Genomic DNA, 19,220 nt, shown 5'->3' with positions numbered 1-19,220 from the left:
TCCAAAACCATTTCCACGAGACACCCCCTGCATCTTGCAGGACCCAAACCACAAGAAGCCCCCTGCTTCTTGAGGGTGTATACCAGTAAAATCCAAAACCTTTTCTACAAGACTCCCACTGTGTCTTGTACAACCCAAACCACAAGAAGCCCCCTGCTTCTTGTGGGTGTATACCAAACGGACGCTAGCAGCCGGGTATACGCCTTTACCTACGAGATTTCTTATCTCGATTTACGGAAGGCTTCCAAACCTTGCGTACGCTTACCAAACCAACCCAATTACCAATGCAGTCTTTATGCAAGATGCCCCCTGCACCTTACAGACTATAGAAAAGAAAAGAATACCTTTTATGAAGATGGTCCTTGTCTGCTCCCGCAGTGATCCGAATGAGTTGAGGGGTCCCTCCGGGAAAAACTCCCGAGGGCCCTAGGGAGCCCTGTCCTCAGCGGGTCCTGCAGCCGAGCAGAGAGGGTCCCATCTGGGGTGCCAAATTGATTCGGAGAAAACTCCAGGAACAAACTTGCCAACAAAGTTTTCAAGCTGACAAGCAGGTATTCTTTATTGCGGCGCCGGGAGACACGAGGGATAACTCCTCCTAACGTGTGTCTCCCTATTACTACACAAGCCATCCTTATATAGTCCCTGGGCATACATACATATTCATGAGGCTACGTATGGATTACATCATTTTCCAGAAAGCTCCCCGCATGCGTACAGAACTGTGGTGGTGGTCTCTGAGGGTCGTTTACTTCTTCCAACAATCTTCATCACTTCTGGCAGCCTTTGAAGCACGCGCAGTAGATGCTCATACCAGTTTAATTGGTTCACTAGCACCAGAGACATAATAATCCCCCTATCCTCCTACTTATCAGTTAGTTTACCCACAGCCTATCCTGGACACCTGCTATTCCCAGATACTCCTTATCCCTGTGTCCTGTTTTTCTAGACTGTTTTTCTTAAGACCACATCAACTATAACAATTTATCTTGTGCCAGTATGTTCTCTATCTGTACTCTATTTTTTCTATGTATTATGCACCTCAGTAATTTTCCACTGCTACTGTTACAAAGCCATTGAACTTAACATTGCTTAAAACTAATTCTAAAGGTTTATAAATTCCATTTTGTGATTTTCTGTTCCCCTTGTTTCACTCCCTGACACGAGAGCTCCGCACTACCTCGTCTTGTATCCGAGTCACGGCACCAAAATTGTTATAAAGTACTCGGATAAAATCAAAGAATCAATTGAGTAAAATAATATATGTCAATTTATTACAATAAATTTGGCAAGCAATAGCAAGCAAAACAGCGCTGGGCAGCCGAGGAGCCTCTGCTCCACCAAAGGCGCGCGCCCCCCTTCCTTGAGGTTGTGGTTCTTATAGTCCTTTACTTCCGATATACGTGTTCTTCTGTGGTGTACTCTGCATCTGCACCAGTCTGTTGTTGGGGGGGTCTTTTCCTGCCTCCCGGTGGTCGCTGGGATGAAGGCCCCAAGTCTTTTTCTTGTAATTGTCTTGTGACCTTCGCTTAACAAATGGTAATTTATCATGTCTTGCAAAAATACAGAGCTTGCACAAGTATTCTTTACATTACCGGATGTCTGTGGCTAATATAAGGCCTATTCCTTATCTATCCAAGGCTAACATTTGGTTTGTTTACATTACGGATGTCTGTGGCTAATATAAGGCCTATTCCTTATCTATTTAAGGTTGACATCCGTTTTGGTTTGTTTTTTGTTTTTGTGTTTTTTCTTTTTTTTTACTAGTATAAGCATGATTTGATTAACAAGCATTATCTCTTTTATTACACTGACATGCCCCAACCAACTCAGCAATGTCTGTAAATTTTCCTCTGACTGGGGCTAACACAGTCCCGCAATCCCCACCTGCACCCTCATACGCTAGTCAAAATAAAAGGGCATGAGCAGCCCCGTAACCATCAATCTGCCTTTGTATAGCATTGTCCACTTGGTCTATAAAAGACACAGTGTTCCTGAGACACACACACACCCCCCAGCGAAAACTCATGAAAGAAGTAGTCTCCCCCCCAAATCCAGGCATTTGCCTCCAGGCTTGAACAGCCACATGTGTGGCCCACTGGAATACCAGAGGGTTTAGATATGAGCTATGAAGCCAAACAGAAACCACAGCACAGTGACTGTCTTCAGTCACTATAAATTCCATTCTATAAACAATCACTCCTCAGGCTGTTTCCCAGCCTGACCTTGCACCCATGCACACAAGCACTCCCTGGGCTGCTCCAGACCCAGGTGTACTATTAGAAATTCTTCTTCTTTAATTATCCACATAGTGGGAACAGGACAGCTTGCAGTTCCCACATCTCCTCCTTTCCTACTCTCCCCTGGTCCTGAGCTGCTTTGTCCAAACCCAGTCCTGGTAAGTCCCCTAATTGGCTTAGCTTTTCAATCACTTGTTCAATGGAATTTCCTTGTTCTGATAGTAGTATGGGTTTCTTTCCATCCACCCTGTCTAGCGGTACAGTATCTGTTCCTTTCTCCATGAGGCAAACTAGTCAGTTCTGGGGTTTCTGTCCTGGTCTCTGTTTGTATTTATCCAATAAGTTACTAACCTCTTCGGGACTATAGTCTGTCAGTGTGTCTGTTCTTGTCCATTTGCCCTGGTAAGCATTTTACATTTAAACACTGGAGCTGCATGGGCTCCTTCCTTTTTCATGTCTGCCTCGTCTACGATATTCGATTCTGATTCACTGGTACCCCACATATCTCCATTCCATGTCTCTGAGTTCTATCGGGATTAGACACAAGGGCACAGACCCGTGGCCTCACTCTGCTTTTGTATCTTTTTTCTTGCTCCGTTTTTTGGCAACACAGCGTATTTTCCTGCTAGGGTGGTGTTGATGCAGGAGTCCCGGACAATGCAGAGACGATCAATGTGATCATCAATTGCCAAAGTTTATTCAGATACAGTGCTCCTTTTATACCCTTACACCCTTAGGTTTCTTATGTAACAGCCTTGGATATTGAGCTCTAATTGGTTAGTCTAGAGGTTACTACCGTTTACAAAGCTAATGTTTATAACTTGTTATAATTGTGATTAAATACCTACGTGGCCTTAACTCCTTAAGAATTCCCACAAATCCCCCTTCTTGTTTTTGAGCGATCCAGATACCCTTTACAGCTTTTTTCTATAATACGTTGTATACATTGTAATATACAAGGAATAATCATTAAAAGTAGGATTAAAAATGTTAGTAACATTAAAACACCTTTGATAATATCTTTAATTCAACCCGTGATTCCTTAAAGCAGAAGCATTCTGATGCAAACGGAATGTGAAACAGCTGCAGAAATTAACTGCTTAGGTGATGGCTAAAAACTTTTACATGAACCCGACAAAAAAATACACAGAACACCGTCTGCCCTCATCGCACACACGCAGCTACAGCTGCCTGCCTTCTCAGCAGCAGCAACCACACTTTTCCATTAATCCTTTCTTGCCCGAAATATTAAACTGCTACCCGTTTAAAACTTTTACATGAACCAGACAACAAAAAATACACAGAATACCGTCTGTCCTCAACACACACACACACACATATGGGATCCCACAAGCACACTCCACACAACTGCAATATTTGAAACACAAAATCCAGACAATCATTACTCCCACTACATAGTCCCATATACAGAACATGGCACAAGGACCTTGTGAAGACTATCAGGAAACCAGCTCCAAGAAGCTCTGCCTCCCTCACATCGCATGAGGCTTGGGCTTTTATACTGACCAAAATGCACACTTGTTCCGACACAGGTGGCCAGCCTACATCGGAAGAAGGGACAAGCCATATTTATAAAGGTTTCCAAGGGTTGATAGAAACATGGACATACTTATGTTTACCAACTTCTAGTACACGAGTATCACAGAGAGACTGTATCACAGGAGTTGTATATGGGGTTCCAACTCCACGGTCTGACACATTCTGCCCAATACCCCTGATATGCATACAAGAGACCTTCCCATCTCGGGTGGGAAGCACACACACCACGGGAAACAGTGCAATACATCTGCATCCCCCACCAATCTCGCTTCTCCCTTTATAGCTGCCCATTTATCATGAGGATCTGGGGGATATAAATCGGGCTTCTTTTCTGGATGAATAGGCTCCAGGTCAAAAGGACTATCCAGGTCAGCATCGGAATTATCAGGCGTCAGAATCTCCGGAGCAGCAACAGCAAACTGATGAACGTGCACAGGCTCCTTCTCGAGGTCAATAGGGCCTGGGTTGAAAGGATCGTCTTCATCCCTGTCCTCAGTCTTCACAGCCACAGTGGCAACCAGCAGAGGTTCGGGGTGGGGGGGGGGTTGTGTGTGCTGGTCTCCATGATCTCATTTTTTGACTTCAATGTCTCTAAAACAGTTCTCTAACTACCTCTAACTACTAACAAACCTTTCACAGTGTCATTGCCTTCTGTGGCTGCTTCTCACAGCTTAACTCCTGCCCCATTCCACAAAGAGATCTCAAATGCGGTAGACTCATCAATCTCTGGGTGACGTGTCTTTGACCATTTCAACATTAACTTTAAGTCTGTCTCTTTAAAGGTTGCTCCCTTCACTTTAAGGACTGAAAACATCCATAAATCAGAGGCTTTTTCCTTAGTAATTTTCTCCCAAGTCTCGAGATTAAAGGCTTTGCCGACTCCCACAATTAACTCCTTACTCCAGAGCAACAATCTTTTTAGCATAGGCTCCATTCTGAGGCTTCCACCTCCGACTACGTTCCCATTACTGATCTTGTCCCACAGTGTCTGTTCTATACGTTCCCATTCAGAAACTTCAAACGCTGCCTGCACTGTGAGCAGAAGACCACGGTCCTGGGACCATTTTAACAGCCTTTGTAAGGCGGCAGTATCATATTCTAGTCCTCTCTTAGAGAGAAAATGTTGGAGGAGCTCCATTACCGCCTGTTCATCTTTGGATAGCGAGTGCCCCATCTCCTCACCGGCCACTCACCTGATCAGGGCGAGATCCCAGTTTTGCAGCTAGCTGACTTCCGCAGCGCTGGGGCAGCGCCGATTTTGGCCGGCTCCTGCCCCCTCGTTCCTGATCGGACTTCAAACCCTCTGCAAAGGTTACCGATCTGAGGGTCCCTGTTTGGGCGCCACTTGTTGACGCTGGAGTCCCGGACAATGCAGAGATGATCAATGTGATCAAGCAGTTGCCAAAGTTTATTCAGATATAGTGCTTCTTTTATACCCTTACACCCTTAGGTTTCTTATGTAACAACCTTGAATACTGAGCTCTAATTGGTTAGTCTAGAGGTTACTACCATTTACAGAGCTAATGTTTATAACTTGTTATAATTGCGATTAAATACCTTACTCTAAAAATACAGTGGGAAACTACAACCTTGGCAGAGATCATTCTCTGCACGTTTTCAGTGGAAAATTACAGAGGCCTAACAAGACAATTGACCTTGCTTATGCCTGCCAGAAATCTTACTTTACAGTAATAAGGCTCAGGGTATCGGGATCGCTCACTATGTGGCCTTGGCTCTTTAAGAATTCCCACAGGGTGGCACTTTTTTTTTTCCCCTCCCACACATTCTCTCACCCTGCTCTGCAGCAGGTACAAATGCCTGCCTCTGCAACAACACTTCTCCTTTAACTCTTTCTAGCTCAAAATGTAAATGCTACTTATTGCTCTAACTCTGTGTTCTTATCTACCATGCCTTTGTAGGCAAGCAGCAAGAAGCCTTTCATGTTTGCTGTTTGCCAGGCATGACTCAGTCGCTCCTTTGTGCTGGTATGGGGAGTTTGTACAAACTCACCTTAATACTTTAACACTCCCATGGGGTCCTTAGCTACTCATGGTTCAGGTCCTACATTAGTGCAAGTCTCTATTTTATCCCACAACATGCTCCACAGTTCTTGCGTCCACCCCAGCCGCTCTACTGGCAGAACATCAGGAGCTGAATTGAAGGGCGGCTTGGATGATTACACAACCCTATTACAACTAATCTGATACAGGGGGATAGTACAGGAGGGGCGTCCATTCTTGTTCTTCCGCTGGGAAAGCAGCTGCTTGAAACGGGCAGAATCCATGGATGCATGTATTGTTGCGTTTCGCCTTGCCGGGTCTTCCATGGATGGTGTGTTGACTCTTGGCAAAGTGTTGCTGAAGGTGACCACATTTTCCTTTCCCATTGGGCTTCGCGATGTTATTATTTCTGCATCGGAATTTGCTCTCTTGATATTGGTCAGAGACCCTGTATCTCTGTGGTTTCTATTCAGGATACCTTCTGTACGATGAGAAACAATGCCATCACTGCTGCTTCCATTTTTACCTGGCAGGATCCTGTTGGCATCTTGACTGAGGTCTGTCAAAGACCTTAGAGGTTCTATGTGAAAACTGGGCTGAAACACATTCTCATCACTTGGCAAGAAGTTCCCCACAGCATACAGGCCCTGGTATTGGAACAGAAGCATCAACAGTCAGTGAGGGGAGGGGAAGAGACATTTCAAGATATTTTCATTATACTATTCTGCCTTTAAATAATTATTGACTGATAGAATGACTTAACAGCTTAACTGACAGGTTGTCATGGGTTCAGCAGTAGCTCATGCTCTGCCAGGGAGGAGGGAGAGATAGGGCGCCGGAAACAAAGGGGGAATTGTGCAGATTTAGTTTAAACCACGACACAGGGTATGCTTGCTTTCCTTTCCTCCCTATTGTATCCTTATTCCACATTCTGTTCTTGGTCTGGTAGATCTAGATATGTATGAAGTAGTCACAGGAGGATAATTGGGGCACAGAGCTCATGGCAACAAATAGTCGAGGAAAAGATTTAGCCTCCTCGGTTTTCTTCCTTTTATAAAGCAACAGATACAGCTGAGGAGAGAATGCTTTGTTACGAGAAGAACAAAATCAATGTTTGCAGTCTTCCTGGCAATGCTATTTACTCGTCTGCTCTGATTTACTGAATCTTGTTAGAGCATGAGTTGTTCTCTGCTGTGTGATTCTGCCCTTTCTGCTGCATAATAACCGTGTAATGCAGTATCTACATGGTGGAACAATTTATCAAGTTTAAATGAGTTGTGGTTTTAGCACTCGGGCTTGGCCTTGAGCCTAGCAATCCCTAGCAGCTTCTAATTATGTGGCAGTCTGCTCTTCTGTATTTGTTTAATCTGGCTTGGTTTTTAGCCAGATGCACAGCAGCAGAAAAAGTTCTGTCCTTACGGTCCCTCTAAATACATCAAGCAAAACAGATTATGGCTGAAGCCCTAGAAAAAGGTTTATAAAGAGAAGAATATAAATGACAAATGGTGTTACTTTGCTGGAAAATCCAGAGCCATTTATACATGTTCAATCTCAGGTTTGATGGGCTTCTTATAGTGAAGCAACTTGGAAATCTGTACAGGCCTTGTGCAGAGTTCAGAATAAGGGCTGGTTTGATATACTAAAATTAATGAGGTAGTCCTCATCACTAAGAGGAGATTCACTTTGGCTAGCCACAGATGCACTAAAATCTAATCCTTGCAATGCACAAAGCTTACAATGCAATGTAAAGCATCTGAATGATGCTGAACGTTTGTGCGTGCTAAGACCCCTCACCCTAGGAGAAGGGAGATACAGTGGCCAAGCTTAGCATAACTCTTTCTTAGCTAAAGGTTTGCTAAATCGGAATGTTACTTCTTTGCCAGAAAAACAGCAGTAGTGAAGGTTGTCTCATTACATGGAAAAGTCAGTGGTAAGGGTTATTTAAGGCATTTTAATTAAATGAGAACCATGGTCACTATTACCTGTCTCCATTTGATCACTTTACAGCTGAAACTTCCCAGAGAAATCAGTAGTATTTCAACCTAAAACCCCAGAGGAACTCTAATAGTTTTTAGGCAAGCTCTAGGGACTGTCTGGCACAGGTTAAAACACCAAGAAGAAATGTATCTGTCTGTGCTGCCTCTAAACTCTGACCATTCTGCCAGGAATAGAAACTACGTAACCTGAGAAGTCTTCCAGATTCATATTAAACCACTATCATATTTCTTCTGCAAGTGACTAATTATGACACAACCTGAATATGCTGAAAGTCAGTTAGCAAAAAGCAAAAGGTATTCCAGGAACACTCACTTTCAGTATCTCCCGGAGGTACGTAGACTTTTTACTGTGAAAATGCATTCCTGCTTGACCTATGAATTTTCATTGGCAAGTTTTGTCTTTCTCAGGTGTGCAGATGAAGCTCAGATAACCCATTCAGGCTACAGAACCCTCAGATGCCACTAGTATGATTAGGACTAAAACGGGCCAAACTGCCTGGCAGTGCTGATTACCATGTGCTTCAGGTAAACATGATGCCCAAGGCAATCTAAATCCCTCCCTCTCGCAGGGGTGTGTGCTGTTCAGAGGCCCTGCTAAGCAGAACTCTCCCCAGTATCTTAAAATAACCTCTAAAACATTCTTCTGAGACATAGGATACATCGTGTTAGTCTATGAATCACAAAACTGGAAAATATGTAACTAAAAGTGGTAAGATTTGCTTTGGAATGGTCACTGATTTGCCCCTGTTTAGGGAATGACCCATCCACTTTCTTCAGAATCACCATCTCTGCATTTCTTTCATTTCTGTGTCTCCCAGAGCTTTAGCCTGGTTCTTGTTTTGCTGTTCCTGAGTAAATGAAGAATAGCTGTAGTGATGCCCCTCCAAGTAAAAGGGAACTGCCGTTTGTGGTTGTTCTTCCTTGCAGTTCATGTACCCGTAGGTGGGTGGGTTTTCCATCTAGGAAATCTAGGAGGTAGGTTTGGCTGTCACTTGGCTGTCAGTCTGCTTCTTCCTTGAGCAGGACTGAGGAGCAGTGACCATAAACTAACACAGGACAAGCATCACCTCAACATGAGGAAGAACTTCTTTGCATGAGGGTGTCAGAGCCCTGGCACAGGCTGTCCAGGGGGTTGTGGAGTCTCCCTCTCTGGAGCCATCCCAAACCCACCATGGGCATGTTCCTGTGTGTCCTGCTCTGGGTGGCCCTGCCTTGGCAGGGGTTGGACTGGGTGATCTCCAGAGGGCCCTGCCAACACTGATGGTTCTGGGATTCTGTGTCAACAGAACTGTTTTTGGGCTGGATGGCTCAGCCAAGAATGTTAAGCATGGTAGTGTTTTACAATCCAGAATCACAAAAAATAAGATACTTTCTCATTTTGTAAAGCTTCCTACTTATTTATTTATTTATTTCCTGTGTACAGTTAGACTGTTAAAATCAGTGGTGGTGTTCACCTGAGTGTATCCTGTTTGACACAAACAGGGACTGCAGCATCATGTCCTCATCTGAATTATTTAGAATTTGGTTTGTATATATCAGGGACTAAATCGCTTATAGCCACTGGAGGTGAACCTGAGCCCTGTGTTTCAGGTGGCAAAAGGGAGAGAATTTTTTTTTTTTTAGAATTAGACTGTATAGCACCTTCTTGTACCCTTGGCAAGTTAACTACACTGGAACCAAACTGGTTTTAATTGTGTAGTGAGAGTGTTATTTAAATAAGCTTTCAAATGGCCCTGAAAGCACAATCCTGTGTAGTCCAGTATCTGAGACTCATAAAGACACATAATCCCTAAATGCCTGAGCACAAATTATTCTGGGTTGGGTGGGTAAATAGTGAAAAGCTTGTCCTGTGGTAATACCCAGTGATAAGAAACTGGTAGTGTCTTTTTTGTAACTCTTAGAGGAAATCATTCCTCTAAGTAATGAGGAATAAGTAAGAGCAGAATTGCAGCAGTTAAATGGGTGACAAGTCTTAACCTTTTCAAAGCCTTTAATTCTGCTTTGGTCCTTCCTACCTGTTAGATCTAAACCACATTTCCAGCTCCTAAGGTGTAACCCACAGCAGGTCTGTGCTAGCATCTTTGTTTGTCTAGAAATAAAAGAAAGGAATCAATGTGTTAAGCAAATAAACAGTCTTTCTCTCATGCTGTAGATGATGCTATATCCTGAACTCGTGCTGAAACACTCTTCAGTAATGAATGTTGTATGTTTAAATATACATACATACATATTACTATCCATTCTCACTTAATGGTGATTTTTAAATATCTGTCTGGAATAGAAAGAATATATATTGCAACACTGAAAGTTCTGCAGATGCTTTGATAATTTTTAGATAAATCAATAAGAATACTTTGTATTCGCCTTAGTATTTACGAAGATCCTTCCCATGTTAAATGATGCACATATTTGTTCGCAAATACCTCTGAGAGATGCAGGGCTGTACAAATGTGCCTGTGTGAAAGCAGCAGGCCTGTGCACCAGGGGGCAGGAAGAGACAAAAATTATGGAGCATTAAGGGGAAAAAAACCCAACTCTGCTTTTAATCCTACTTCCCCCTTCAATCTCTGCAAAAGCACAATCTCTGCAGCTGTGTGACATTCTGAGTGAAAGCAAATCTTCTGTTTGGGATTCTTTTGAGGGGTGTTATGTAAGCAATGCTTGTCTGCTTCAGTGCATCTCTATATATTGTTGCTTCCGAGGTATTCTTATGTCCTCACCAACAAAAGTCCTATGATCTATTTACAGAAGCATTTTTAAACTATGTAAGGTTATCTAATAAATCTTTACATTTCCCATCTTGTAAAAAAAACCTGTGGTGTTTTAAATCCCCTCTGCAGCATTTTAGTTTTTAGTTTTCTTCAGCACAGTTTGAAGGTAATCCTAGACATTAACTACAATTCAGGACTGTAGCATTATAATGTCTTTTGTAAAAACAAAGTAGTAGGAGCCTGAGGCTTATGCCATGCAGTTTCAAGAGCATTCTGATGTCTTAAGTGTTTCTTGTATCTAGGAGTAATGCAGAAGGCAGCCTACTTTCTCAACTGTTGCAGTGATCCACTTGTGCTATGATGAAAAGGGACCACTGTCTGAAGGCTGTTTAAGCCCAACCATAAGTTGGTTGTGCTAAAGCTGTGAGGAGCAAAAAACTACTGCAAAACCAAGATCTGTCCATAAAAGTGGATGTGCTTGTAAGGAAAGCTGTTTATAATTTATAATAGCCTAATCCCAGATGATTTGAGTACTCATCTCTGAGCAAGAAGACTTTGAAAGACATTTCAGTGATTATACCACAGAATTTAATATCTGTAAAAGGAGATCAATCAGCTGAGCATCGAAATGGATCAACTCATTCCCAGGCCACTCCAAATCTGCAGCTGAGGTGTGAGCCTGTAGCTGTTATTTGTGGGTTGCTCACAGCTGTGATTGCACATATATTCTATTATATTCACTATAGTTCACATACAGTTCTTCCCTGTGAGTGTGCTGAGGTGCTGGCACGGGGTGCCCAGAGAATCTGTGGCTGACCTACCCCTGGCAGTGTTCAAGTCCAGGTTGGATACAGGGGCTTGAAGCAGCCTGCTCTTAGTGGAAGGTGTCCCTTAAGACCATCCAGTTCCAACCCTCTGTTGTCATAATTGTGTGTAATACCTGAGGTTGTATATTGCAGTGACCAAACCTACAATTTATCCTTCCAAAAACTTATTTTTTCTTGTTTTAAGAGAAACAGTATCTTGTCTCAAAGCTTATGTCAAAATATTAAGCTGATTAAGCTTACTAGCTATGAATCAGGTATTCAGAAAGTTAAACCAAGACCATTATTTTTAAGAAGTCTGCAATCTGATGAATCAAATGTCATGATCTTAAAAGTCTAAATGTGATTCTGAAAATGCTTTATCTTGCTGTACTTTATGACAGTTTTTTAATTAGATAATTGTTACAGACGCTAAATGGATGTCACTTGGGAACATTCAGTCAGTAACTTTAAATGAAAGGACTGGAACAGGTTGCCCAGGGGGGTTGTGGGGTCTCCTACGTTGGAGATATTGAAGGCCTGCCTGGACAAGTTCCTGTGTGATGTACTCTACGTTACCCTGCTCTTGCAGGGAGGTTGGACTAGATGATCTTTCGAGGTCCCTTCCAACCCTTGGGATTCTGTGATTAATGCACAAGAGGCTTGATATAAGAAAACCTAGTGCCCGAAAAACATAGTTATGTTGTGAGTCTGTGGAAATTGGTGGCCCCACTAAACATGAGTTAATTGTTTCACACTAACCTTCAAAAGTATCTTTAGCTTTAAAGAACAATGTCTGTGTTGTAAGTCTGTGTTGAGATAACAGGACTTAGTGACTCAAATAAACATGAATTACTTCACACTTCCTTCAACTTATCAGTTAGGTTGTTACTTTAGGAACAGAGCCTCCCAAATATCTGCTAGCTTGGGATACTCCTTGTTTGCCAGTCCTGCAATAAATTTTGTAGGAAGGTCACACTGTCTTAAATCCTTGCTAGTTAATCAAAAGAAATACAGATATAGCTGGTTTCAGCTAATTGCGTGATTACTGGGGCGTCCAACTGTGCCAAAGGTGAAAAGTACACTATGAGGAAGACTGCTTACTTCATCTTGAAGACCCCTACCCACAAGAGGAAGACTCATTTGCTTCATCCTGAGACCCTCGCCCATGGCCGAGGGGGGCACTGCACAGGCGCAAAGGGCCTTCTAGCTCATTATAATATAAAGCGGGGATAGATAATAAATATGTATAGGCATATCAACTAACCTAATGTATATGTATACCTTAAGAGAATAAATGTAAAGGGAAAACAACCCTGAGGTGTGCATACTTTGGAGGAGCTATCCCCATGCACCTCAGCGCTGAATAAAAGCATACCTACTTTACAACTTCAACGAGCTGTGGAGTCTATCCACGCATCAAAACCATCGAACAATTCGGTAGCTGTGCACTCCACTACACATCCCCACTACACACTAATATGCGGCGCAGTCCGGTAGCTGTGCACCCTGCTCCACGGCACCACTAATTCTTGTTATACCCAGATATTTCTCTCACGCTCTCTCAGACCCGGAATCCCATCCTCATGGCCAATTCTGTTCGAGAGTTCAAGTATTCCTGGTTGAGAGAAACACAACAAAATAAAGAATCACAACTAGCTTATTAATACAGGGAAAATATAGAGATAACAAAAGATGCAGTAAATGATATTTCTGATGTTTGGTTATTTTACCAACCCCAAAGGCCATGTGACGATCAGGAAACCAGCTTCAAGAAATATCACAGTGCGAGGTGGCAGGCTCAACCTTAGCGGGTGTCCCCACGGAGGCAACATTGACCCTGGTGGTATGAAGGTCTGCCTCCCCACACTGCATGAGGCTTGGGCTTTTTATGCTAGCAAAAATGCACACTCATTCCAATGTAAGGGGACAGCTTACCTTGGAAGAAGTGGCCAGCTATGCAAAAAGAGTCTCTGGGGATTGGGGATTTTTCGGGGATTTCCAAAGTGGGACTTTTCAGGGAGGAGCCAAAACCAGCCGTTACCTCATGTGTCTTGCAACTGGTATAAGACTACCTTTTGCTAACAGCAGTGTTAACTCCCCTATTTTCAAGGTTATGTTCCCACAACCCCTGCCAAACAGTACTTTTCTATTTTTTTTGTTTCATTATGGACCATTCTTTTTTGTCATTGACACAGATGGCATAGGAAATGAGACATGTGGGACAGGCAAGAAGGGGACAATAACCATTCTTTCCCTTCAGTAGCCCACACTTATGTTTCATTAATGGCACTGTGGAATTGAGGTGGTTGTCAGCTCTGAATGTGGTTTTAAGTACAGTGCTGTGCTGTCTGGTCTTTTCTTTCATTGCACTAAGGCAGTTTCCCTGTGTAGGGAGGAGAAATAAGACCTACCTCATGTCTCTCCCCTTAAGCACTCAATACAAATTTGTGAGTATATCAGCTAAGTTTAGTAGTTGAAATTTAAATCACAACACCTATATTTAAAACCAGGAGTTTTATGAGCTTGGATTCTTTCTGTTGCAGCTTTTCAGAGGCTATTCATTTTAAAGGTAATGTAGCAGCCAGTCCAACTTCAGGCATTGTAATTACAAAGTGGAGATATAAATTACTTGTGAACCAAATTCTTTCTGAGGTGCGAAGTCTAGTTGTGCGTTACTTAAACTATCAATTTTCAGTGGTCACAGAGCAAGTTTATGAGCTTGATTTATGCTTCTTAAAGTCTGCTGGCCATTTATAAGCCCATATTGATTTCTTGTTTTGCTTAAATCTGCTGTTGATTTTAGTTTGTGTCTATGACTGAAGGCTCCTTTTTCTTGTGTCTGTGACTGAAGGCCCCTTTTTCTTTCCTGTTGTGATCTTGTCATTGAACCAGTTTGGAAAAGAATTGGTTCTCTCTCCTTTCCTCTGACTTTATTTAGCAACTAAAGTATAATTATTCTATAGTTAAGTCTTAAAATACTGTGCTGTAAACCTGTGTTAAACATTGTATGTTTTGTATATTGTGGAAAGGAATATTTAGTTCTTTAATGAAGGGGAGTACAGAAAATAGAAGTATTATCTACAATGTGTTTTTTCTTCAGAGTCCAGATTTTTCTGTTTTGGGAAAAGCAGCAAGTTAGTATGTGTGTGGAGAATGAGATTAATGCTTAAATTGGTGGTACCTGAAAGTTAGATTATGATGTTCAGTTTCAGATATACATGGCCTTTATATGACAATATAGGGAAGCTTATTTAAAAAAAAAAAGTAAAAAAAAACCCAAACAACAAAAACCAAAACTACCCTTTAAAACTGAATTTTGTTAAGAGCTAGGCTGAGGAAGTTTTGCCTGTTTTAAGGAACATTACAGCTGTATTGACTACTTTTAAACCAAATAACTTGTTCATATTTTAAAGGCATTATCATTTACCTTGAATCACGTGTTCCATTTCCTTCATATAGAAAATATAGCATGAGATGTCAGCTTAAATGCAAGTCTAACAATGCTCTGTCTTCTATGTGAAAGGAAGCATTCTGTACATTTTTTCAAGTTTGACATCATGGTGTTTTGAATAACCATGTTCCATATTCATATCAGTTTTTTTTTGTTTTCAATTTATGCACAGCACTTGCCCTGAAATTTGGGGACTGAGTACACCAAACACGATAGATCAGTGGGATACAACAGGCCTTTACAGCTTCTCTGAACAAACCAGGTGAATATTCTGCCCTCTCTCGCATCATAGAAAACTTGTGGGAGGGATTGGCTTCTGAGGGTCTGTAATGGGATGCTTTAGTTGTAAAATAGACTAAAATGCTTCCTAAGCCTCTCGTGGTACAGCATTTGAAAATATTTGCTTGCCAGTGTAGAAATCCCTATGTTTTCAGTTGATGTTTTGACCAATGAAACTAATTCTGCAGTATTCCTTTTTCACACCAATGCTATTTGAAGAATGGAAAGATTTGTTGAATGTAAGCTTTAATGTGATTTGGTATTTATATTAACAAAGTTGGGAAACTTACTTCTTTAGACTTAATCTTGCCAAGTGTTTAAACAGCTTTGTATGTCACAAGCTTTCAGTTAAATCTTGCTCTTTGGCTCAGATATGAGCTACTAAAGAATTGTTTGTAAATTCTTCAGTAGTTAATGGTGGGCAAATTCTAAACAGGTCTTTATTTTTTCATGTCACATTATTTGATTTGTGTATTGAGGTTTGTCTCCCATCCCATAACAATCATAAACATCTGTATTTGTGTAAGCATATGCAGTCTGTCTTAAAACTAGCAAAACACTTTCAGCTGGTAACGAGGCAGATGAAGTCAAGAAGATAAACTGTATGGCCCTTACAAGATGTGCATTCATGCTTTTTGTGTTATACTGTCATGTGGATCACTTGGGCAGCTTACCGTTTATAGGCTTGTTTGCAATACTGTGGGAATTTGTATACCTATATATATATATATATATACACATAGCTATAAAGCATCCATGTCACAGCAAAGCCTTGAGGTTTAGCAGTGGAAGGGACTGTTAAGTGTGTGATCTATTTATTTATTTATTTAATCAACAGTCTTCTGCATTTAATAAAAAAATATACAATGAAATCATACTAAATGCTTGGTTGGAGGTAAAGCGAGTGGCTTTTAATGAACTGTAAGTCCATTGGCAATAATTTGAGCAGCTCAAAAATAAGTTAAGACTCCACTTGATACCATAATTTATATCACATTTGAAGCCTTTTAACAAAAGTATAAATGTCACTAGCAGTGTCAACCCACTGAATTCTGAGAATAAAGCAACTGCCCATCTTGTGTGTGCACTGTTGCTTCAAGCGATTAAGAGACAGTATGTGGTTTCTAAATACTTCTCAACATCTTTCCTCTGTAGATCTCTTGATGGCCGTTTGCAGGTATCTCATCGTAAAGGATTACCACATGTTATTTACTGTCGTTTGTGGCGCTGGCCAGATCTTCACAGCCATCATGAACTTAAAGCAATTGAAAACTGTGAATATGCTTTTAATCTTAAAAAGGATGAAGTATGTGTAAACCCTTACCACTACCAGAGAGTGGAGACACCAGGTAGGAAGCCTGCTTCTGCTAGCAGCATCTATACATACTTGTTCAGCATAATATTTTAAATGAAAAATAGGGAAAGATGATGCTTTCTCTCGCCAGAAGTACAAGGTTCTTAGAGATGCAGGTTTTGAGAATAGCATCCCCTGAAAGTTTTTAATAGTAAATTTAGTGAAAAGTCTTTGAAAATGTTTTGCACACATCTGATAAACAATTTCAGTACTGCTAGCAGTTTCCAGCTGGCTAAATACAATTGGGAATGAAAAGGAAAATAGAGATAGAATCATAGAACAGTTAGGGTTGGAAAGGACCTTAAGATCACAGAATCACAGAATCCCAAGGGTTGGAAGGGTCCTCAAAAGCTCATCTAGTCCAACCCCCCTGCAAGAGCACGGTAACCTAGAGTATATCACACAGGAACTTGTCTAGGCAGGCCTTGAATATCTCCAACGTAGGAGACACAACAACCTGCCTGGGCAACCTGTTCCAGTGCTCTGTCAGAATTACAGTAAAGAAGTTCTTCCTGATGTTAACGTGGAACCTCCTATGCTCCAGTTTACACCCATTGCCCCTTGTCCTGTCACTGGATATCACTGAAAAAGAAATAGCTCCATCATCCTGACACTCACCCTTTACATATTTGTAAACATTGATGAGGTCACCCCTCAGTCTCCTCTCCTCCAAGCTAAAGAGACCCAGCTCACTCAGCCTCTCCTCATAAGGGAGGTGTTCCACTCCTTTAATCATCTTTGTGGCTCTGCACTGGACTCTTTCAAGCAATTCCCTGTCCTTCTTGAACTGAGGGGCCCAGAATCATCTAGTTCCAATCCCCCTGCCATGGGCAGGGACACCTCAAACTAAACCGTATCACCCAAGGCTCTGTCCAACCTGGCCTTGAACACTGCCAGGGATGGAGCATTCACTGTCTCCCTGGGCAACCCATTCCAGTACCTCACCACCCTAACAGTAAAGAATTTCTTCCTTATATCCAATCTAAACCTCCCCTGTTTAAGTTTCAACCCGTTACCCCTTTTCCTACCACTACAGTCCCTAATGAAGAGTCCCTCCCCAGCATCCCTGTAGGCCCCCTTCAAATACTGGAAGGCTGCTATGAGGTCTCCACACAGCCTTCTCCAGGCTGAACAGCCCCAACTTTCTCAGCCTGTCTTCATATGGGAGGTGCTCCAGTCCCCTGATCATCCTCGTGGCTCTCCTCTGGACTTGTTCCAACAGTTCCATGTCCTTTTTGTGTTGAGGACACCAGAACTGCCCACAATACTCCAAGTGGGGTCGCACAAGAGCAGAGTAGAGGGGCAGGATTACCTCCCTTGACCAGCTAGTAATGCTTTTTTTGATGCAGCCCAGAATACGGTTGGCTTTCTGGGCTGCAAGCTCACACTGCTAGCTCATGTTCATTTTCTCATTGACTAACACCCCCAAGTCCTTCTCCGCAGGACTACCATGAATTTCCTTTTTGCCCAACCTGTAGCTGTGCCTGGGATTGCTCCAACCCAAGTGTAGGACCTTGCACTTGGCATGCTTAAACTTCATGAGGTTGGCATCAGCCCACCTCACAAGCGTCTCATGGTTCCTCTGGATGGCATTTCTTCCCTCCAGCATATCAACACAACCACACAGCTTGGTGTCATTGGCAAACTTGCTGAGGGTGCACTCAATCCCACTGTCCATGTCACCGACAAAGATGTTAAACAAGACCGGTCCCAACACCGATCTCTGAGAGACACCACTCATTACTGGTCTCCAGCTAGACATTGAGCCGTTGACCACAATTGTTTGTGTGCACCCATCCAGCCAGTTCTTTCTCCACAGGGTGCTCCACCTATCAAACTGATGTCCCTCCAATTTAGAGACAAGGATGTCATGTGGGACAGTGTCGAATGCTTTGCACAAGTCCAGGTAGATGACATCAACTGCTCCACCTCTGTCCATCATTTCCGTAGCCCCGTCATAGAAGGCCACCAAATTGGTCACGCAGGATTTCCCCTTAGTGAAGCCATGCTGGCTGTCACCAAGCACCTTGTTGTTTTTCATGTGCCCTAGCATGCCTTCCAGGAGAATCTTCTCCAAGATTTTGCCAGGCACAGAGGTGAGACTGACTGGTCTGTAATTCTCCGGGTCATCCATTTTCCCCTTCTTGAAATTGGGGGTTATATTTCCCTTATTCCAGTCGTTGGGATCTTCACCTGACTGCCATGGTTTTTCAAATATGATGGCCAATGGCTTTGCAACTTCATTTGCCAGCTCCTTCAGGACCCGCGGATGGATTTCATCAGGTCCCGTGGACTTGTGTATGTTCAGGTTCTTAAGATGGTCTCGAACCAGATCCTCATGTACAGTGGGCCCAAGGTCTAGGTTTTCACAGTCCCTGTGTCTGCCTTCCAAGACTTGGGTGGTGCGGTCTAAGCCTTTGCCAGTGAAGACCGAGGCAAAGAAGCCATTCAGAACCTCAGCCTTCTCCAAATCCTGTGTAGCCAGTTCTCCTGAAAGCTTTCGGAAGGGGCCTACGTTTTCCCTAGTCTCTTTTTTAGCCACTTCATACCTATAAAATCCCTTCCTGTTATCCTTAACATCCCTACCTAAGTTTATTTCTAAGTGGGCCTTAGCTTTCCTAACCCGGTCCCTAACTTCCCAGACAACATCCCTATATTCATCCCAGGCCATCTGTCCTTGCTTCCACCTTTTATAAGCCTCTTTTTTCTGTGAATTTTTCTCAGGAGCTCCTTATCCATCCAAGGAGGTCTCCTGGCCCTCCTGCTGCACTTCCTTCTAGTTGGGATGCAACACTCCTGAGCTTGCAGCAGGTGATCCTTGAATA

At 42.6% G+C, this 19,220-nt stretch overlaps 1 protein-coding gene across 2 annotated transcripts in view; it reads left to right on the top strand.

The window, feature by feature from the left end:
- Positions 1 to 19,220, top strand: part of LOC117438927 (mothers against decapentaplegic homolog 2) — an 88,846-nt gene that overhangs the window by 48,052 nt on the left and 21,574 nt on the right. Inside the window, exons 3-4 of one of the 2 annotated variants that reach the window (XM_034074282.1) lie at positions 14,935 to 15,024; positions 16,197 to 16,390. In XM_034074282.1, the coding sequence (XP_033930173.1) occupies positions 14,935 to 15,024; positions 16,197 to 16,390 (284 nt within the window). The remainder of the gene's footprint in view (positions 1 to 14,934; positions 15,025 to 16,196; positions 16,391 to 19,220) is intronic. The other variant, XM_034074283.1, reaches the window with a different exon arrangement.

The sequence above is a fragment of the Melopsittacus undulatus genome, unplaced genomic scaffold, assembly GCF_012275295.1.
Source record: "Melopsittacus undulatus isolate bMelUnd1 unplaced genomic scaffold, bMelUnd1.mat.Z mat_scaffold_77_arrow_ctg1, whole genome shotgun sequence".
Taxonomy (NCBI): domain Eukaryota; kingdom Metazoa; phylum Chordata; class Aves; order Psittaciformes; family Psittaculidae; genus Melopsittacus; species Melopsittacus undulatus.
The sequence above is the reverse complement of the archived record's forward strand: the minus strand, read 5'-3'. Positions and strand labels throughout refer to the sequence as shown.